Below are 23235 nucleotides of genomic sequence, written 5' to 3'. Positions count from 1 at the left end.
GATGCCTGACTAGGCCATCCTCTGCTACATATGTGATTGGAGACATGAGTCCCACCATGTGTACTCTTTGGTTGGTAGTTTATTCCATGGGAGCTCTGGGGGTACTGGTTAGTTCAGATTGTTGTTCCTCCTATGGGGCTGCAAACCCCTTTAGCTCCTTGGGTCCTTTCTCTAGCTTCTCCATCAGGGACTCTGCACTCAGTCCAATAGTTGGCTGAGAGCATCCACCTCTGACAGGCACTGTCAGAGCCTCTCAGGAGACAGCTATATCAGGCTCCTGTCAGCAAGCACTTGTTGGCATCCACAATTGTGTCAGGGTTTGGTAACTGTTTATGGGATGGATTCCCAGGTGGGGCAATCTCCAGATAGCCATTACTTCAGTATCTGCTCCATACTTTGTTTCTGTATCTCCTCCCATGGGTATTTTGTTCCCCCTTCTAAGAAGGACCAAAGACTTTGGTCTTCCTTCTTCTTGAGCTTCATGTGGTCTGTGAATTGTATCTTGGGTCTTCCAAGCTTTGGGGTTAATATCCACTTCTCAGTGAGTGCATACCATGCGTGTGCTTTTGTGGTGGGGCTACCTCACTCTGCAAAGGAAAAAGATGCTTGATTTTTAAAAGACAAAAATAGAAAACTTGAGAGGCAGTGCATGACCCAAAGATGGCATGTATGTACTCTCTGCTAAGCCATTCTCTGACTTCGAAGTCATGGTAGGCATTCGAGTCAAAGCTAAACCACACATATTCAAATGTTTAATTTCTTCTTCACAGGCATCTGAGAGGTAGCTACTAGAATAAAGAAAACTGAGGGCCTCTATTTGTCCAACGATTGTTGGGCAGACAGACATCTAACCCAGATATATGGCATGCAGAGTCTGGTCTTGCCCACATGGCGAGGATGTCTCTGACAATAACATCACATAGGCGTTTTTCTACATGACTCAGAACAGAAAGTGGTCTTTAATTCACACGTGTTTGTGAATCTCAAACCAAATCCTACTTCAGCCCCAACTCCATATAAAACCCCACGTTGTGTGCTGTACCACATTTGATTTTATCTTCATTAATCTAATGTGTGGGATATGATTTTAGAATGAGGGGAATATTGCTGAAATGGCTTCATCTGGAAAAGCATTCGTTTGCAAACAGCTTGGCATGTTATTACAAATATAAACATTTATAAAAAAAATCGGGCATCATCTGATGGCTGCTGCTGTGATGATTCATTGGCACGGGAGAAGTGCTACATGGTGAGAGGTGCCAGGGCTGCTTGACACATTTCAGTGGAGTTCATTACACACATGAAACGGAACCAATTTTACTCAACAGTGACTTTGACATTTACGGAAAAATGGAATGGGGGCTTAGAAATGAAGACTTCAAGTGAAATCCCTACCAAATAGTTTGTGATGGTGCTACCCTTGTGTCACCATTTCCAGAAGGTCCTTCGTGTCCAAAAGATGTGCTTAGTCACAGCGCATAGCAACCTATTCAAAAAGTTTGTTCGGTGATTTAAAAAAATAATCTTAGCAAACCTAATTGGCTATTAACTCTTTTTTTATGGGTCCCCGGGGCATCATGGTTTACTTCGTCCAGTATATGTTCTGCTTCTTTAACTGCTAGATTTTAATGTACTAAACAACATCCCCATTGCCCTCAGAGTAGGACTAGAGAACATGATCAGAGGAAGCAGAAAGAATAAAAGAGCTAGCATGTGAAGAGGTATTTAGCAAAACAGAGTCTTCTAGGTGTGACAAAGCAGCTATGCACCTATGCACCCGCTGCAGCTGTGGTCATCTGAACAAGACCCACACAAGTCTGGCCCTGTCCCCACCTCATTTATGAACAGCAGAGGACCCATGAGGCCCCTCCCCAACCTAAAGGGCGATCAACAGCTAAACGCTGTTGGAGGAGGCCATATCACATATTCAGTAGGATGGCCACTGATAGTTGCCCTCGATCCGATAAATAACCTGCCACCCGCACCCAAGCAAGAAACTCTCAATTCAACTTAGTGGGTCACACAGAAAGAACTTTAAAAGGAGATGAGTATCAACAGGAGAGAGAGAGAGAGGGATGGGCCAAGAATGAGGGAGAAAGCACAACTAAAATTCATTATATTAATATGTGAAACTGCCTAATAATCATTTTTAAAAAGAACATCAAATTCATGTTTGGGGTGCAGTGAGGTCAGGAATAAAGCTAAGTAGTTATAAACTACTAGCTGCTTTCTACTTCATCAATTATAAAATGGAAAAGAAAGGTGCTAAAAATGAATAAGGGACTGGTGGGACAGAGGCTAAAAAGCTATACTTATGGGTTAGATGACTTAGTGCAGATGATACTTAGAGCAATGGTTTCTGTGGATAACCTCAAGTAAAATATTATGCTATTATATAGATGCACTTTCTCAACATCATTTACCTAAAGAAATCATTTCATAATCAATTTTTAAATTCTTTTACTATGGTCAGTGTTGGAAGCAGATTAACAACATTACTGAGTTTTTGTAGTGCTTTCAATACCACACTAAAGATGCCACAAATGAAACAATGGGTTTGTAGACTAGGTAGAACGCAGCATCACTGCCTGACTACAGTCAATCAAGATCACTAGGGGAAATGTATGCTGGACTTTAAGGCATCAGTGTAATTATATCTTTCAATCTATCTAATACTGTTTGTCTACAAATAGTGTAATAGAATCAGCATCAAAACCAGATAATACAGTTGAGTCATTCAAACTGTTAGCAAACAGAAGTCGCCAGAGAAGCAATTCAATCAATGGAGACATTTTCGAATTAGCATATTAATGATTTGTGAGTGAAAGGTGATTTCCAAAGTGCTCTAGGGAACTTGAAGACCTTGTAATTCTTCTTCTCGCTCCACGTAACCAATGAAACATTTTTATATTATTAATGTTTGCCAACTGAAGGGAAAGGCTTTGCTAATCAATGGAAAACATCAACTCAGCTTTTGGATTAATCATTGCATGTTGGAAATTGGTAGAACCTGAATTGTTGTGTCCAACTTTCTAAATGGCAAAGTGTGAATAAAACCTGGGCTTGACTAAGAATTCTTATGAAGATTAAAGTTTATATCATCTTCTATGCAAATACAGTCTCCACATATACAGTTACTAAAGCAGGCTGGGGGGTGCTTATACATAAACACCTCAATTAGATTTTGCATATTACTAAAATAAAGTTTCGACAAGACTCAAACTCCTTGTCTGGATTAAGTGCTGTCACAAACCATCTTTCAGAGCTTACAACAATTGCCTTTAAGAAACATCAAATTTGCTCCCAAAAGAAAACTCCAAAGTAGAGTCGGAGTCTTCTTAAACTACCATTAGACTGTAATTAGACAGTTCAATTTGAGTTTTTATAGAGTTGTTTGTGAGTCTAGCAGTTAGACACATAACTGATTTGCTCTTGATGCCAACAGGCATAAAAAGAAGGGGTAAGGAGGAACACACGAGGGAGGGCTCTCCCCCTCCCACTATCTTCTGGCTCTTGGACCCCGTGCCTGCTATTTTAAAATCCAGTATTGTGTGCAGCCTCAGCTCTTTGTCCTGCCAGCTGACTTGGGAAGCCTACAGCGTGAGCCGCTTGCCACAGGCACCTCTGCACCTCTCTGAGCTCCACTGTTCAGGAATGCCAGGCCTCCCCCATTCCTCGAAGTTCTGATGGTCTTCAGCACTTCCTCAGCGCCTGACCTTCAACACCTTGAACCTTGGGGTAGAGGCTGCTGTTGTTACTGTTGTGCCTTACAGACGTGTGCTTGGAGTGTGTTGATTCCCACCACCCCACCACCCCCACTCCGTAATGTTGGATGAAGCAAAATCTAAAACATAAGTAATATTTATTCTAGCTACATAAAATTCTTATCTAACACTACAGGAGAATCATCTCAGCATGCTAACTGCCCAAACCATTTGTACAAAGCTAAAACGACTAAGTTGAAACTGGCACTGTTACTTTTTTTTTTACACCTGAATAAAGTAAAGATTTATTCTTTATCTCATCATTGTAAGATGGACAGGAAGAAAAATACACAGGTTCTGTGAATTCTTTGCTTTTCCTCTGTGTTCCTGTCCTTGGTGTGAGCAGTGGTCACAGGGATAGGGGTTTGCCTTCTCTAGAACTGCCAGAGCTTAGATGAAGGCCACACAAAGGTGAGCAATTACCAAATGAATCCACCCTGCGTCTAAAGTCTTCCTATTCTTGAAAGAACTCTGACTCAGAGATGCTTTCCTGACCATCGTCAGACCCTCCCAGTGTGCTATATTTGGATCTGTGATTGCACCTCAAATACTAATAACGAGAATACTAATATCTAGTACTTACTTAGCAATGCACTTGTGTCAGGCACCACTTTAGGTTCTTTGCATGAAATGCAAACTCATTTACTCCTCAAAATGCCCCGCTCTGAGGTAGATACTAAAATAACCACGCCAACAAAAGAAACACCGGAGGTCAAATGGAATTAGGTAGCTTTTCCAAATTCATAGAGATTGCTGAGAAATACACCCTTCTAAAACATTAGCATCAAATATGCGCAGATCGATGTCATTCTGTTTTACAGATTGAGGCTTTTTTTTCTTCATTAGGTCTCAGCCTGTCAGATTGATACAGGAACTGGGTTGTAGCTAAACTAACATTACAGTGAACACTGGAAACTCTGCTTAAATTTGCATTGCTTTAAAAGCTCATTACCAACTAAGAAGAAAAAAATGAAATACTTGACATTTTGGTATCTGTGGTATTAAAAAAGAACTAATATTTAATATTCAAGTGGCAACAGCTTGTAGAGTTTGCATACAACGCCCACAGGGATCGATTCTTCTTTAAAATGGCCTTTAGGAGCCAGGCTTTTCAGCAGCTGACACCGCCATTCTCCGCATCCCTCTCTCCTGCCAGCACCATGGGGCCCACACAGAGCAGAGCAGCAGACTTGTAATTCTTCACTGCAGGATTTGTCTCTGCAAATAATGGTGAATGTGGGAAATTAGGGGAAATGTAATTTTCACTGAATCAACCTCAGTGTAATCTCTATTTCTAAAAATGAATAAGTGCCACTGGAGAGCTTTCTCCACATGCGCGCTCAGGCCCCTCACTGCTCCAACCCACAAGAGAAGGAAGAATCAGCCCACATCCATACTGGGCCGAGGCCCCACAAGTGTGCTGTTGCCTGGCATCTTTCTAACCTGACTAATAAGTAACAGTTCAAGCTCAGTGGCCTGAGGAACCTCCCGCTTCCCCAGCCTGCTGTCAGGAAGATGTATAAGAACTGAATCAAGGTTTGAAGATGCGGAATATGATGGAATAGTTCAATGTTTTCAGTACCATGTTAAATGTCTATAATTACTCCCTGGTGGGGTTAAAGAAAACCTAAAAGTTAAGATCCTTGTCACCTGTGCATTTGTGTGATAGAATGATAGGAATCAAGTGGATCTGTCTTTTATGATTAGGGAAACAAAAATACTGAACAGAGTACCTAAGGCGTGCATATCCCTATGACGTAAGGAGGATGTTCTGGTCTGATTCATGTGGTGTTCTCATGCCAAAGCTCTTGTGTTTATGGGTGCGCTATTCAAGAACATATTCAAATAGCATGATCAATATGTCATTTGTTAAATCCACTGTATTCTTTATTTTTTCTGGGAAACTTAGGCCAGCTATGGTGGGACAGGGCTGTGATGCCAGTGCCCTTTGGAATCTGAGGCAGGGGAAAGCATAGGGAAGCAATATGGCGTTAAGGCCTTAATTGTGTAAGCCATTGAATCAAACGGCCATCTTTACCAAGAGTCCCAGAGATTTAAAAAAAAAATAGGTTGGTTTCTTGAAAATTAATATTTACCACAAAAATAATTACTCATATTGTTTAATCGCTGACTTTTCTGAAAAAGCACACCATCAGTGGTCCTCACTGTGATACTAGGGTCTGCTTAATGCATTTGTGAAAATCAGAAACAATTTGACCATCATTGTCAATGACACAAGTGAAATCTAGAGATACAAGTCAAGGATTTCCTAGGGAAATTGGAATACCGCTTATTTAACTCTTACATGTTTATTCTGCATGATCGAGAAGATGATCTATCCCTTTGGTTTCTAATGAGTGCATTCACTAACTAGATCACAAACAGAAGTAAATTGATACATAGAAAGTACCTGATAGGCAGTCACAACAGAAAGGGGGAAAGTGTCACTAAGTCAGGAACATACAACCTCAGCTCCAGTCCCCAACTGAGCTTTCCACAGACAAGCTTCTCCTGGCTGAACTTCCAACTCCCTGTTTCCACAGGAGACATTTACCTGGCGTGACACAGACAATAGTCACCTCAGGCGGAAAGCAAGCATACCTTTTAGCTACTCTCTAGGACACAATGCTCATGGCCTGCTTTCTGGTATCTTTCCTCCCTGTCAGAATTCAGGAGACCACCCATCCCCAGACAAGGGGTCTTTGGGTGACATTCTGAGACAAGTGACTTTCTAGAGCCAGTTTCTCAGTGAACTGACACAGTGCATTTATGCATATATACATTTATATTATGGTATAAATAGTTCTCATGGAGGGGTGTGATCAAAGTTTGCAAAGTTTAGATTAAAGACAAGCCTACTGTCACCACTGTTATACACACACACACACACACACACATCACTTCAGAAACTTCCCTCTGCAAATCTTCATTTGGAAGAGAAGGCGTACAGTGTTTTCCAACCTTATTTGACCCAGCTGATCCATCATCGCACATCTCCTCAGCCAAGAGTCTGCAGAACAAGTTCTGCCTCACCTCCTGCCTGGTGCATCCCAGGTGCTCAAAATCTTCCAGTGAAATTTCCAAACGATCCACTTGCAATTGAATTTAAATTGTCTATGGTATTCTTTGCCTTGGACTTGTTCATGGAGATATAAATATGCAAATGGAATCAGAAACACAAACTCGTTTCCTCTAACCAGATCTCAGCCCACATATTCCAAAGCAAACGAGTAGTGAAATTATCCATCCTGGCGCGTTGAACTCTAGCAGCAGAGCGATTACTTAACGTCGGATTTGCAAGAGATATAAAAGGAAAACTAGAAAGAGCAGTTCCCCCGGGTACGCGCCTCCCATTCTGCGCATCCCCTTCTGTGTACCTAAAAGACAGTTGTCCTCATTTCAAAAGTGATAGCCAACTTTTTTTGTTGTTATTTTGCCATTCAAGTTTCTACATTCTTGCTCCTGCCTATTTGCTCTAACACTGAATTTTAAGCATCTCTAAAAGTGCTTGATATGTTATTATCCTTTCCAGGTACCCTCTGAAAGCCAAGCAAAGAACATTAAGGAAGAAAGGAGGAATGAGCCTGGATTTGGTGCAGTGAAAAGAGGCATATTAAGGAAAGGGGAGTTCACTACCCAGACTCGACTGCCTGCCTTGCCATCATCATGAGAACTTACCGGTACTTCTTGCTGCTCTTTTGGGTCGGCCAGCCCTACCCAACTTTCTCAAACCCATTATCTAAAAGGACTAGTGGCTTCCCAGCAAAGAGGAAGGCCCTGGAGCTCTCTGCAAACAGCAGGAATGAGCTGAGCCGTTCGAAAAGGAGTTGGATGTGGAATCAGTTCTTCCTCCTGGAGGAGTACACGGGGTCCGATTATCAGTACGTGGGCAAGGTAGGCCTCCTTTGGGTGTTTCGACAGTCTAGGCTTAAAAGCCTGAAGAAGTTACTGCTAAGAAATAGACAGGGAGAATGTGAACTATTCCCCAATACAGTATGAATTGTTGCTTATCTGGTGAGACTTTTTTTTTTCTCTCCTCGCTTGAGTAGTTGCGGGATGAAAGTGTAGCAAGAAGCTGAGAAATGTTTGCAGTGTAACAGAGAGAGAATGCTCTGGTGGAAAAACGAACCGCCCACAACCATCCACGAAGGATTATCATAAATCCTTTAATTTTTTTTTTACTTTAGCTGGAAAAATGGGGTCCAGCCAGCCTGTAAAGTGGGGTCTATTAAAAATTGAATGACTGTGCTGTGAGGGGAACAAGTCCTTTTCTCATTTTGAAAGCAAACATCCCGAGCCTGAGTCACATTAACTATTTCTTAGCTTTGCTTCTCCCAGCACCCTTGGCTCTCAGAGAAAACAGTGCCTTTTCTTGGCAAAACTCAACCCCGGAGGTTAAATGGGGTAGTTACTGTTGCTGTAAGTGGTAGTGGTTAGTCTTATCCCAGATAATTGGCAAGAAGCAGGCATTTTAAATTCTTAGGATTTACCTGTAGCAGGGTTGACGAAAGATTCGTGTTACACAAAGGTGCTATTTCTAGATAGCATCTGACCATTTTATTGACTAGAAAGTAGAGTGTGAGGCTTTCGTGCATCCTTCACCTGTCATGATGAATGTCACCTAATTGTATCATCAGCTATCGTGCTGAAGAAAAATTTGACCTGGGCCATAATGTACAAGATGAACCAGGGGTGTCTGTTTATAGCTTGTTGAGTGTGGATTTTATTAAATGGTGTGGACAAGAAAAATAATTTTCACGAGTCTCTTAAATTGAGAATGAACATAAAAAAGATAGATGACAAAAATGCCTCTTCCTATGATTGATTTTAAAATACCTTCATCAGGAGATCAGGCAAATAGCATAAATTTTGCAGATTCCTAAGGCTGCATGTTCACATTTCAATCTGTGATCAAATATCCCTGAGTAACTCTGTGCAAACATTCTCCTAACGTATTTACCACCATAAATGAAGGAGGCTTAGCTTGAGATAGCCAGGCAGTGTTCCAGGGAGGTGAATAATTAATGTGGAATAAAGTAAAAGAGGAAATATCCAGAGAGCTGGGGACAGTGACACTGGTGCCCAAAGATCTTGTAACCAACTTGCTTTGCAACTCACACCTGGCGGGACCAATAGAACACAGGCTTCCCTTGCGTGTACTTCACTTCCTCTGTGCAACTTGTCGCTACAGTGTTAATGGAGTAATAATTTTTTCTTTTAATCTTTAAAGCACTTTTACAATGCAAATAGCACTATTACCATAGAAGATTAAGCTTTAAAAAGCTCTTTGTCAGAATGATTGAAACCCCCTCACCCGCTTCATTTTCCTTCCTAAATTGTGATACCTTTAATGCCAATAATACCACAGATTCTTAACGTCCAGGATTCAGCTTAACACTTATAACTGTGATAGGGGAAGTAGCCATGGGGATACGATGCAAGCAATGTACAGGTCCAAAACTGCCTCCCTAAACTACCAGTTGCCAGGACCCTGGATTGGTAAGAAACCTTCCAGGCTTTTGGCTTCTCCAGGTGGGAAGTGGAGCCTCAACCTCCTGCCCCCAGAGTCCCCGGGAAGCAGAGTCATGTGGAAGCATCAGTGAGACAGGCACCATTGGCCAATCCGCTTGAAATCTCTAAAACTGTTGAAAAACTCATTGTGCATGCTCCACCAAGTCTATGCATAATGAAGTGGGATATTGAGTCTTCTAACCCTGCAGAAGCAAACTACGGTCATCAGCAAATCTCAGTGGCTAAAATATATGGCAAGTAATAGCGGAGTCGGTCCCTAGCCACGGCTTTCCCCACGCTGATTGTATTTGGATAGTCTACTGGCAACTCCGTACAGTTCCCTTCCTCACCCTTCACAGTCCTCTGCTTTGTCCAGTTGCCCTCCTCCTCCCTGAGGTCAAAACACATTAGCAATGTTAGCTGGAGAAAATAGACCGACAGTGAGAACTGGCGTTGTCCTCGCCCTGTGAGGGCCACTCTAGGGGACGTGAGTGTCGTTCTCATACTGTGGAGACGGCCGTTTCTCAAATCCATCTCTGCACAAGTGTGATACCAACAGACAACTATTATTCGAATTAAAAGCAGAAGAAAATAAGAAAAAAAAATAGAAAAAGATGGAGGGAAAGCTGGGGTGGTGGCTGAGGGGTAGAATGCTTGCCTAACAAGTCAAGGCCCCAGGTTCAATCTTGTCCACCTTTTAAAAAAATTATTTTTTCAAAAGAAAGAAAAAAAAGGAGAAGCAGAGTGGGCCTTTACTGTGCCGACACGTGTGACAACTTTTAACTTTAACTAACTTGGAAGAGAAGACAGCTGACTAGACGACTCAGAGGAATTGTGTCTGGACTAGGGCAAAGGTTCCAAAGTTCTTAAGGGCCACAGGGCTGTTTCTCAGGCCAGCCTTAGGCAAAAAGAAATACCTAATGGTCTCATGTAGTAAACAGTTAGACTAAAATAACCCAGTAAGAATTTCTCTTCTAAGAGCTCAATAACCCTTTGAAATGATAATACATGTAAATTAACAAAAACTGCTATTTTTATCTCATTCCTAATGGCCGTATCTTAGATGGCTTTGAACACCTTTTCAAACAGTCCGGAGCCCACTCCCCAGCTGCCCTGTCCACCCTGAAGTCTACCCTGTAGATGCTTCCCAGCCATTGAGGGGAAACCCAGGCACTGAGTATGACATCATCAAAAGGAACATAGCGCCACCTTCTGTAAAATCTGTGAACTGCCTTGAGCTAGGAATGGCAAATTGATGGGCAGATGTCAGGCGTTGCTCTGAGGCTCCTGCTAAGCTGCCTGAAGCACCCAGAGTACTGCTGCGTAAGCATTGGGAGCCACGGACTCTAGTTAGGTTGGTGTGTGAATCCACACAGAGGCTGTAAGTTAACTTTTAGTAGTGTGGCCAGTGCTCCAAATAGTAATTACTCAGAGCCTAGCACCATTTTGCCTAAAATTAAAGAGATGGATCTGATCTACACATGGAAGGACAGAAGCGCTCACAGAGCTAAATCATGGAGCTGAATGAACAAATGGGACTTAAAGGAAAATACTCCACAGATAGACAAGCCGTGTGCTTTTGTTCATGTTGGTCTCTTCAAAGTAAATCTAAGGGAGAGTTGGGGGAGGAAGGAAAATGTGAGGGCGAACGTGGAGAGTGAAGGGAGAAGGGGTCACACAAGGTCACAAGAGCCTTGCAAGGAAAGAGAGCAAGGAAAAAGAGCAAGGCTGGGGCAGTCATGAAGGGAGGTGTATGATCCGCACTGGGACATGAAGGAGCAGCAGCAGCCCTTGTCCTCACATTCGTCAGCCTCTTCCACTATGTTGTGTCCCCGAGGAGATTAGCATAGATAGAAGAACAAGCCAGAGCTGGGGTACACTCATGGAAAAGCTTAAAATCACGGTAGCAGATAGAGCTAGCAGGATGTGAAGGAGTGGCCCTAGACGCTATAACAGTGTGAGCTTCAAATAGAAACATAGATAGTGGTACAAGTAAGACTGTTGGTGGGGGAGGGGCAACAATTTTGAGGTGTTTCAGCAAGGAAGCATTCATAAGACCTTGTTGGAAAGTCACACTCTTGGTTCTCAATCTTCCTAATGCTACAACCCCTGTGAAAGTGTCATTTGACACACACAGTCCAGGGGGCGGCGACCCACAGCTTGAGGGCCACTGTTCTACCCAGTACTTACTGAATCTGAATCTTCAGTTCAAGGAGATCCCAGGTGAGCAGTTTACAGATTAAAAGTTTGAGAATTGCTACTTTTAAAGGTACCTGACCTGGGTCTCACCTCTCTGGAGATTCAGATTAAGTTGGTTTTTAATTAAGTACTAATGATTCTGACACTGTTGTCAATTTCCAGAACCATAGCCCATGACTGTCAGTCATGATAGCAAAACCATCAAGTTCAGTGTTCAAGTGACATCCACAAAGAATTATGGGAAAATACGGGAGTGGGGGCAGCCGGGCTTTAAGGTTCCGCAGATCCCCCTAGAGACGGTGATGGTGTCTGAACTCCATCTTCAAGGCAGAGCGAGTGTTGGCCATCAGTGCAAAGGGAGAATTGCCCAGCCCTCCAAGGTAATTGCCTGCAGACACGAAAAGGGCAAAAGTCACAAACCCAAGAGTCCAAACTTTAGAGATTCGACAACCAAGAGAACCAAAGTGGCACTCGTGACCCAGAAAACCCAAAGTGCGTGTTTCCTGTTAGCAGATGAACAGGGAGCGTTTGCCTTTATTCAGCTTCCACTTGTGTGATGTCTGACTTATGTAAAATTAATAGGAAATGGGGAAGAAAGCATTTCTATCTTCCTTCCCAGAAACCCCCATACCCCCAGGACCAGCTTCATGGAATATAACATTTCCCTGCCCATAGCCTGTATCCATTTGCGACCATTTCATATCAGAAGGGAGTACAGAGCCATAGACAGAGGCCGGATTTTAAAGATGGGGGCACTCACTAGTCAAAGATGAAGGTTTGGGGATGTTTAGCTTAGTTTAGTTTAGTTGTGCTTTACTTTGTTTTGTTTCACTTTTATCTCAGAATTTGGTGCACCCTTCTATAAGAGCCTCACATCATTTTACACAGCCTATGGCAAATCTCATCCACTTGATCTTCTGGGCTATTCTTTAGCCCCTGCCTCCACACAATGTCCACAAGAGACGGACTGCCAGAAGTATCTGAAGTACAGCTCCTCTTGGTAGCCAGGAGGTCTACATCTATGGAATTTAGTGTGCTGCACTGTGTTACCTTCTGGAAAATTAATGACAGTTTTCTTGGTGAAGGGAGAGGATGATCAGCTGGGTATTTTATTATCATGAAACTTTAGGTTCTATTTGAGGTCTTAACGGTCCTGATAGAGCTGTCTCTTGAGTCTTTAAAATTAATGTCTACCCAATTCTAGAAGCCATCCTTCTCCTGGTAATTAGACAGCGATATTTTAACAACTCATAAAAATAAATGCCCTCAGCCATACACACCTTTAAAATTAAGGATGAGCAATTATTTGTTCCTATAATTATATGGTCCAAATGTAGTCAACACGAAGCGATACTTCACCAATATTTTAGGATGCCAGTACCTGTCATCCCTGTGTTGATGTTGCTTTCAGGGAGAGCATAAGCTAAAGAGGGAACCTCCTGGCACCAGCTCAATAGGTAACTCAGAGCGTGCTCCAAACAACAGCAGTGTCATCAAAATGAAGCCAGAGCTGGCGTATTCACAGCATCCCTTTGGCTCACACTCTGCCCAGCACTTCAAGTGTGCTACTTCACTGGACCCTGATGTAGTTGGCCCCCACCAGACCTCATGCCAAAGTTTGCCAATGGAATGATACTGAGAGCTGCTGGGGTCTCTAGTACGGTTTGTGTTGTGGCAACTCTAACCTCACAAGGGAATTATGTAGCTCATGGCAAAGTGAGTTAGCAGTCGCAAACATAGGTTCTCCTTAAATGTCTGTCACCATTTGCCTTCCTCTTCCACACACAGCTACTTGCCATTCCACTCTCTGCTCCAAGGTGAAGCATCACAAGGTCCTCGGCAGAGCCTAACAGAATCTCTGGTAGTCTGTTTTTGGTTCCCCATACCCTAGGAATATAAGACAAATAACCTTCTTTTCTTTATAAGCTACCCAGTTTTAGGCATTCTGTTACAGCATCTGAAGACAGACTAAGAATGATGTGTACATAACACAGACGCATTGGTATTATTCATTGTTGTTACTGTTGTTTTATATACAAGTCAGCCAAGGCTCTAAGACATCAAGTTTTCAGCTCAGGGTCTCACACTGCTAGGACCCTAGCAGTCAGTATCCACCACTGGACCACCAAGGTGCTCCGTTATCCCTCCCTTCCCGGATGCTCACTACTTCACAGACCTATTTTGAATTCTAAATGAAAAGAGTAAAAATAACTAAAAAAAGAATGAGGAAGATGAAGAGGAGGAGGAAGACAAGGAGAAAGAGGAAGCAAAGGAGGAGGAGAAGGAGGAAGAAGGAGGAGGAGGAAGGAGGAGGGAGAAGGAGGAGGGAGGAGGAAGAGGAAGAAGGAGGAAGAGGAGGAAGAAGAGGAAGAAGGAGGAGGAGGAAGGAGGAGGGAGAAGGAGGAGGGAGGAGGAAGAGGAAGAAGGAGGAAGAGGAGGAAGAAGAGGAAGAAGGAGGAGGAGGAAGAGGAGGAGGAAGAGGAAGAACGAGGAGGAGGAGGAAGACCTGCTTTGGCCTTCAGTGATTTCTTACCTGAGAACTATGTAAAATCCAAGCACAGCGAGAAAGGGCTGTACTAAAGACTACCTTTTAAAGGGCTATGCAAATACAAGCACACATCCCTCTTTCTCGATGCTCATTTCCAGAACACATCAGTGACATTTAAGATGGTTAGAGCATGTGAGCACTTTACAGTTAGACACAATTAGTGATCTTTCTGATCCCCGTGACTTTTTTTCAAGGTCTTTTCTTTCCCTTGATAACCTCTAAACTTCTGTTCTGGTTCAGCAACCTGTGACAATCTTCCCTCTCTGAGTCAGGGCAAGTGCCTCGGGCACATCTTTCTTCTCCATCATTTAAATTTAATGCTCAGCCATTTAACATTTTTATATTTCAACTCGGTGTACTTAAGATAGAGTGGCTGCACACACTCTCTCATTGATTACTCTTCAGGAACTTTCACGGGGTCATGTCCCAGCTGCCAGTATTGGCAGCCATTGTTTCCACTGTCCAGCAACTGATTTCACATTAGTCATTAAAATTTTTTTTTTAAGCTTCAATCTGATATTTGACTCTGAGGAGCTGTCCTGGGCTGCCGCAGTCCTCTGACTTTTATACTCTCTTCTGTGCTTGGCAGCTCAAGTAGAGAGCAGAAAAGTTTCAATATGTGACCTTGACCGTGAACCCGAAGGCGGCCATTCAGCTGTGCTGGCTGCAGAACAAGCCGAGCCACACGTAGAAAGCAAAAGGAGATGCGAGCCTCAGCCCTCCAGCTCCTATTCCTATATGACGGGGAATCCCAGAGCTTCCTGTATGAATTCAATTTGCTGTTCAAAATGAAGGGATCAGGGGACTAGAGGAGTGCTAAGAGCTCAATCCTCCTGCTGTAGCTATTTTACTTTTACAGCCATAAGCTAAACATCAGGAGGTCATTGGAGGTCAAAGGCTCCCCCACCCCACCCCTGTGCTCATAATACAAACCCTCTGCTCTCTACTTATAAATGCTGAAAAGTATTTCTTTATTCATCACCTTAATGTGGTACTGTTATTACAACATGAAAATACTTGGCTGGCATCAGTCCGTTTTTCCGCCACACTGTGGGCCCTCCACACTAGATGGGAATATTAGTATGCAGAACGCCAACAGCTTAGCTTACGTTTCTTTTGAAATCAAAATTCCTAATTATGATTATTCATCTCAAAAATCAAATAATGAATTCCTAGTGTAATCAACTGTCAGCATATTCTTAAACAACTGTTTTGATAATACTGGTTTTCTTCATTTCCACTGACATGAAGAGCCCGTGAAGAATGTGTGTACCCCATGGATAACTGTAAATTGGAAGAGCTTTCAATTCTCTAGTGAAAACTATATTGTAATCACCCTTTGACAAAAGAAATAACCGGGTTTAGGTGAGAGAGGCTAGGCTTGGATTTCAGCGAGCCAAGGCTTGGATTTCAGCGAGCCAGCCTAACTTTAAAGAGGATGACTTTTGTGGAGCTGCGTATTCTGTAAGTGTATGTATGTCTGCTCACCATTTGCATGCAGTACCGATGGTGCCCAAAAGGAGGCATCGGATCTTCTGAAGCTGAAGTTACAGAGGGTTGTGAACCACCATATGGGTGCTGGGAATTGAACCCAGGTCCTCTGCAAAAGCAGCCAGTGCCTTTATCTGCTGAGCCACCTCTCTAGCCCCTGAATTGCCATTATTGATAAGTAAGGAAAAGTAAGAGGTTTTCTCAAAAGCCAGTGTACAGAAATCAAATTGGAAATCACATACTGGAATAAGAAAAAAAAGCCACATAGCAAAACTCTTCTCAGGAAAAATATAGGTTCTTTCAATCAGTGTGTGTGTGTGTGTGTGTGTGTGTGTGTGTGTGTGTGTGTGTGTGTAAACATATGTAGAGAGAAACATTTAAGAAGATTAAAATACGTGTATTATGAAGTGTATCAATAAGTATTGTAGATGAGTTGGTATCTTTCAAAAAAACTTGAAAGAATTATTAGGAATATGGCAAAAACAAATTCCACTTTAGATGGGTTTAATGTGAGCCAAAAGAAATGTTGACTAGAGATAAGGAAGCAGTTGAAAAAGATAACTCCGCTGCAGCATTTTAAAAATAAATTTAAGGTGAGAACTATTTCAATTCGTCTGACATCATTCCATGTCAGCCATTCACCAGTGTGTGTTCTGACAGCGGAGGAGCCCAGCTGCATCACTGATTGTGTGTACAGTACAGACCACGGTATTTAACCTCTTTCTGGTCCCTTCTTCTCTCAACTGTTAAATGACAGATAACAAAATAATTGAGGTGAGGATTAAATAAATCTGACACAGAAACACTTGGAAAGGACTGGGCACATCCTATTTACCAATAAAGGCTTAAGGGTAGAACACTACACCTGCCATCCATGAACAGGCTAAATAAGAACAAAAAGAAACAAAGGAGGTGGCACCCAGGGTTGTCCTGGAGGTCAAATACCTTGAGTGAGAAGCTGGAAACAGAGAAGCGAGGCAATGCACGTACAACTTGACAACAGCAACCCAGCGTGCTAAGCCCATATGACAACATGGAGTTCGGGGGAATGCTTTTCCAGGGGAGACTTAAATATACGTCTATACTGACCTTAGGGGGCACCAATGACAAGCCATGGCGTGATTCCACCAAAGGGGTACTTAGAGAAATGGTAAATTTACTGAGCTTACCTTCAAAGGCTAGATGAGGTTTTGCTTACAGGACAGTGAGTGACCCCAAGGCACTGCAGTAGAGTCTGACCACAGCATGGAGCTCACGGTTCACAAACGCTGTAGAGACTGACCCTTAAGAATACTTTAATTTGATTCAAAAACCACCAGTTTACATTGTCATTCTGAGTTTCCATTGTTTCATTTGTTATGAAATATTAAGACATGTCCAGACCTTCTTTCTTATAAATATAAATGTTTAAGGCATCCAATTCCTGAAAAATATGATCCCCACACTCAGAGACATAATAATGTAGATTAAGTTTTTATATATTGTAATCTACTTATTACTGAACCAGTAATTTGATTGTGAAAACTTGGTGTTGATTTAATCTTTTAATTATCTGGATGCTTCACATCCTTAAGAGCAAAATAATTGATGCCTTGTGTAAGATGAACTTTGACCTTAAACTTATGGAGCTGTGTTTCCTACTCAGTCACAGGACTGCTCTCTCAACTTTATCTCAGATATTGAATTTATACTTTTGAAACTCATAGCTTTGTAAACTCTGCAAAACTGTAGACTGAACGGCTTATTAATTTTTCTGTTCCCACTGGTGTGTATCACAGATCTGTGTATTGGAGAAAGCCAAATATTAGTTGAATTAAACTATGATGTCCCCAAAAGATAAAAATCCACCATGTTCTCTAAAGAATGCCTCCCACAGGTTTAGTGCTTCTCTGAAATATACAGATTCTTTTGATGCACTGTGAGTCAATTTTTAAATTTCTGTTAAAAAGAAAAAATAACCGCCTCCCAACTTTTCCAACTTTAATGAAATAATAGTGACAAAAAAAAAAAGTATAGAGAAGGGCTAAGGTCACCAAGCAGGGCTGAAACACATGCTATGCATGTAGTGTATGTCTGTAATGGCGGTATTCCTACAGAAACAGAAAGCAGAGGCAGAACCCTCGCTGAAAGGCTACAGGTCAACTAGCCTGGCATACTCAGTAACAAACAAGAGACTCTGTCTCCAGCAAAGTCAAATGAGGGTGCCTTCTGACCTCCACATGTGTGCTACAGAACACACACACACACATACACACATTATATATTTTTAGGGAGATCTTTCTATGGAAACCACCCCTGTGTATTTCACATCAGAGCAGTACACATATTTTATGAGAGCATACGAGAAAACTTGAACTCCCTCTGTGTAAACCAGGAGGACCCAAAACAGCAGAGTTAGACACGAATATACAAAACAAACAAAAAGAGTATACGACAGATAATATTGCATCGTTAAAGTCTTTCTTTAAGACTAACAAAAAAAAAGACAATTTTGAGAGTCTTAGTAGAAGAAAATTCAAAACAAAGCCAAAAGAAGTCCGAGTGTTCTCAACATTTCTAAGAAACATGCTGGGAGACAGCTTAGTCAGTAACGTGCCTGCCTTACAAGCATGAGGGCCTGAAAATTGATCCCCTAGAGCCTATAACAAGAGAGAAAAAGGAAAAAAAAATAAGCAAAGCTTGGTGGTCTGTGCTTGTAATCACAGCTCTGAAAAGCCATGGACAGTAGATCCTCAGGGTTTGCTGGCCAGCCAGGTTCATGAGAGACTATCTCAACAGAAGAATAAAATGGAGAGATGGCTCAGCGGTTAAGAGCCCTCACTGCACAAGCATGAGAACCTCCACTCAGATGCCAGCACTCAATTGAGAGCCGGGCACAGCCACATCCCTGGAACCCCAGGATTGGAAGGGGTCAGAGACTAGAGGATCTCTGGGGCAGAGCCCAGCCAGCTTGAGCCAGTTTCACTGAGAAATGTGTCTCAAGGGGAACAAGGCAAGGTAGAGAATGATAGACCAAGACACTGGTCTCCACCCTCTCCGTGCAAGCATGTGTTTTGTACATACATACACAAAAGCACAAAGGTGAGTAAACAAAGGTTATCCTATGTTTTCCACATGCATAAACACACCAACACATGAGCACACACCTGCAAACATACACACACACACACACACAGACTCCTATGAAACTACGTTGTACAGACAGTTCAAGAGACATTACCAGAAAACACATGTAAGAACAGAGAATGCTGATGGCAATATTTCACCCAAAAATCCAGCTATGGAGAGAAATCTGCTAGTACAGGGACCAAAAATGTCTACATGAGTGACACCAACTACATCTTGTAACCATTATATTTAGAGTTCTCACAAGAAAAAAAAAACACCTTGTTTCTAGACAGTCTCTGAAGTTATTGCTCTACTTGTGAGTACAATTACAAGAGAAGAGTAAGGAAGACAGGCAAAGAAACCTCTCACCTTCAAATACAGTGGTGTATCAACATGCTTCCTATATTGTAAGATGTAAGGATCTGGCTTCTTTCCTTTCTTAATATAGAGCCTTGGGTTGGACTGGTTTGGTTTGGTTTCGTTTTGTTTCGTTTTGTTTGGCATCATTTTGGCAGCTGTGACAATGGTGTTGTGGTGGTAGTTGTGGTTGTAGTGGTGGTGATGGTGGTGGTGGTGGTGATAGTTGTGGTGGTGGTGATGGTGGAGGCACGACTGGTAATGGTGGCTAAGACAGTGGCAGAGGTGAGAAACAATAAATCATATATCCTGTGGAAAGCTAATTTCCCCTCTAGAAACCAGAGAAAGCACAGTCACTCTTTTTTTTTTTTAATACTTCATGTTGAGAATTTTATATATATATATATATACATATATATATATAATACCTAATATATATATATTATATATATATATATCATTTACATTTCCAATGCTATCCAAAAAGTCCCCAATACACTCCCCCNCCCNCTCCCCTACCCACCCACTCCCACTTTTTGGCCCTGGNGTTCCCCTGTACTGGGGCATATAAAGTTTGCAAGTCCAACGGGCCTCTCTTTCCAGTGATGGCCAACTAGGCCATCTTTTGATACATATGCAGCTAGAGTCAAGAGCTCTGGGGTACTGGTTAGTTCATAATGTTGTTCCACCTATAGGATTGCAGATCCCTTTAGCTCCTTGGGTACTTTCTCTAGCTCCTCCATTGGGGGCCCTATGATCCATCCAATAGCTGACTGTGAGCATCCACTTCAGCACAGTCACTCTTATCCTGCTTGTATCTTGCATTTTCTAGCTACTCTCCCAACCACATACTATATAAAGGGCAGGGGTAGCTGTTCACATTGCATTAAAGCTATGGTCTTGGTGATGGCCTACCGACCTGCCCCTTGCAGGAAACAAGTTTTTAAATCAAATCAAGAAAATTAAATGATGCCAGTAGACGTGGGTAAACTTTCCTTGCGTTTAGCCTTGTCAGGGTTCTAGCTATCACTTGCTTGAGGTGTGAAACAGTGATATGATGGCCATGGTTTTGACCATAGTGCAAACCGTCAAATAACACCTAAAGTCGTGCCAGGTGTTAGATGAGAAGATGCAGAGATGAGAGTACAACGAAAGAAAGAGCAGCCCCTGACAGGGGAGGGGGCATCTGGATTGGTTTTGAGCACAGCTTTCTTTCAGAAAAAATTGTAGTAAGGATGAGGAACTCAAAGATTAGTTCTTCTAGTGGTAAGAGGCTCAGACGTTTGTGAGATACTCTCATGTGTGTGAGCATCCTATCCCTCAAGTGCCCCATGACAACATGCATGAGGTTGGGAATGATTCAGCCCTCTCACATGTGAGGAGGTGGAGTCTTGGGAAGCTGTGGGTTTTAACAGAGCACTAACACTGGACCCAGAGTCCACCTGCTACTGCACAGTCATATAAATGCTCTTTGCTTATTGGACACAGTGGAGAAGACAGGCGGTGCAGTAAAGACGACTACTGTAGGTATGTGGAGAGCAAAATGAGGCTACAAATGCTGAGAGGCTGGAGACCAGTGAGAAAGATATCCATGCTCAGGACACCAGAAAGACAGGAGACTTGACAGTGTGGCCATCGGCTACCATTGTTCTTCACTGATCTGTCACAGTTAGTCCCCTTGAAGGGACAGGATTTCATTCCTTTCTTCGTTCCTTCCTCCCTCCCTCCCTTCCTTCCTTCCTTCCTTTCCTTCTTTTCATTATTTGTTCTTCTCTACTACATTACATCCCAACAACAGTTCCCTCCTCCGCCCAGCATCCAATCTTCCTCCTTTCCTCAGAAAAGGTAGGGAAATCAACCAAACATGACGTATCAAGTTGTACTAAGACTAGACTCCTCTCCTGGTATTAAGCTGGACAAGGAAACCCAGTAGGAAGAAGGGGGTCCCAAAATGAGGCAAAAGAATCAGTGACAGTCCCCCTCCATTGTTAGGATTTCCTCAAGAAGACCAAGCTACAAACCATACTATTTAAACAGAGAGCCTAGGTTAGACCCATGTAGGAACCTTGATGGTCAGGTCAGTCTCTATAAACCCCTATGGGTCCAGGTTAGTTGATTCTGTGGGTTTTCTTGTGGTGTCCTTGACCCCTCTGGCTCCTTCCTCCCCCTCTTCAGCAAGATTTCCTGGGCTTTTCCTAATGTTTGGCTGTGGGTCTCTACATCTGCTTCTATCAGTTGCTGGATAAAGTCTCTCTGATGACTATTGCGCGAGGCTTCTGTCTGTGAGTATAACAGAATATCGTTAGCAATCATTTCAGAGACTTGGTTAGCCGGTTGCTGTTTGATTGGTTGGTTTTGGTTTTGCTGGTCATCTTTGGTTCTATCCTAGGTTTCTAGCCTCTCCAGCCTCTGGATCCTGGCCCTCCAGGCAGTGTCAGGGGTGGGCTCCCTGTCATGGCATGCTGAGACCAATCACTGGTTGACTACTCTCAATATGTCGTGCAGGCAAGACAAATTGTAGGTTGAAGGTCATATGGCTTGGTTGGTATCCCAATCTGTCCAGTGGAAGTCTTGCCTGGTTACTGGAGATGACTGGTTCAGGCTGCTTATGGGGTGGGGCTTCCTAATCATTTACCAACTCATACCTTGTTCCAAAGCAAGAAAACCTAGGAGAGAGCTCAGAATCTTTCTTCCTAGAACTGCACCCCCGTTACCTCCTTGACTGCACGAGCAAGTTGTGAAATTCAATTTAAACAGCATTTACAGAGCACATTCAGGATGCTCGAGAGCTATGAATTTGAGGAAGAAATGATCCCTCCCTCCGGCAAACTACCGCTTTTATACAGATAGAGCTTTAACATTTTAGGTACTAAGTCAGGGCTGGCAAAGAAGAATATAATATCCAGCTTATTTTGTACCTTTCAAGAACAATACATTTTCAGGCAAGTCCATTAGTTTCAAATATCTGTATCTTATCTATTTATATTTTCCTATAAAGCATGTGTGTCAGAAGGAAGGAAAAATAGAGGGCAGGTTTTGTGTGTGTGTGTGTGTGTGTGTGTGTGTGTGTGTGTGTGTGTGTGTCCTTAGATTTGGCAAATGGCTGAAGAGATTACACACTGAAGCCAAAAGATAGGATTATAGCTGGTGAGGTACAGTGCCTTCCTAAATCAATTTTTGACTGGGTATCTGGCTCTCAGCATGATTTACCACTGGCTTTTGAAAATGAAAATGTTAGACTGAGCAGAAGCTGAGACTAATGTTGCAGTCTGCCAAGACAGGGAAAGACCTTGACTTCAGAAGCCAAGCAAAAAAGCAATAAACAATGCCTTTTTTGGGAAATAACTTCATGTGGTTAATAAACCAAGCAGGCATTTGTTTAATTGATAAATCCCAAATGAACAATAACATCTATTACAGTTTGTATCATTTGTGCCAATAAAATTTACAAATCACTTAGCCTGGGTCCTAATATATGAAATGAATCCCGAATGTTCCAAGTCATTGTGGGTGCTGCTTTGGCAATGTGGCCTAATGAAAACAGACATAGACTTGGGAGCCAGCCATGAATGTCCCGGTAACATTCCTGGCACTCTCTGTAACTTCAAGTGAATCACTTGATCCCTATGACCCCAGTTACAATTCTGGACAAAAAGGAGAAGTAGAGGGAAAAACTGAAGGTTATCTCCTGAAAGCACTTCAAGAATTAAACCAAGTATCACCCATAGGGCTCCTGCCATGCCTAATACACGCAAGTGTTCAGTGAGTGCAAAGGGCTTCTAGCCCCTCCCACTGGGATTCTCAAAGAACTATGTTCACTTTAGTTCATCATGAATTCCAAAAATAGGGAATTATTTCCTTAGGTTTTATTGCTGCTGTTACAAATTATACCACAAATTTCTTGACAATGTGCCATGCAATGGTATCACCTTGCAGTCATAGAGTTCAGAAGCCTGAAGTGGGTTTCGTTAGACTAAAGTAATGATGGCTGAAGGTTGTTCTTCAAGCGTTAGGCGTGGTAGCTCATAGCTGTAATCTCAGCAGCACTCAATAGGCAGAAGCTGAAGGATTGCCATGAATTAGAGGCCATCCTGGGCTACATAGGGTGCCCTCAACCAACCTAGGATATACTATGATAGCCTGTCTCTAAATCAATTTACAAAAACAGAAACACAGAAAGAAAGAAAGAAAGAAAGAAAGAAAGAAAGAAAGAAAGAAAGAAAGAAAGAAAGAAAGAAAGAAAGAAAGAAAGAAAGA

The 23235-nt window shown here is 42.5% G+C and overlaps 1 protein-coding gene across 3 annotated transcripts in view; it reads left to right on the top strand.

Annotated features, from left to right (window-relative positions):
- Positions 1 to 23235, top strand: part of Cdh6 (cadherin 6) — a 139248-nt gene that overhangs the window by 66510 nt on the left and 49503 nt on the right. For all 3 annotated transcript variants that reach the window (XM_021183142.2, XM_029470041.1, XM_029470042.1), the window contains exon 2: positions 7297 to 7658. In XM_021183142.2, coding sequence (XP_021038801.1) covers positions 7431 to 7658 — 228 coding nt within the window. In that variant the 5' untranslated portion in view covers positions 7297 to 7430. The remainder of the gene's footprint in view (positions 1 to 7296; positions 7659 to 23235) is intronic.

This window comes from Mus caroli, chromosome 15 (genome assembly GCF_900094665.2).
Source record: "Mus caroli chromosome 15, CAROLI_EIJ_v1.1, whole genome shotgun sequence".
NCBI lineage: Eukaryota > Metazoa > Chordata > Mammalia > Rodentia > Muridae > Mus > Mus caroli.
Note: the sequence above shows the minus strand (reverse complement) of the source record. Positions and strands in the feature narration are given on the sequence as shown.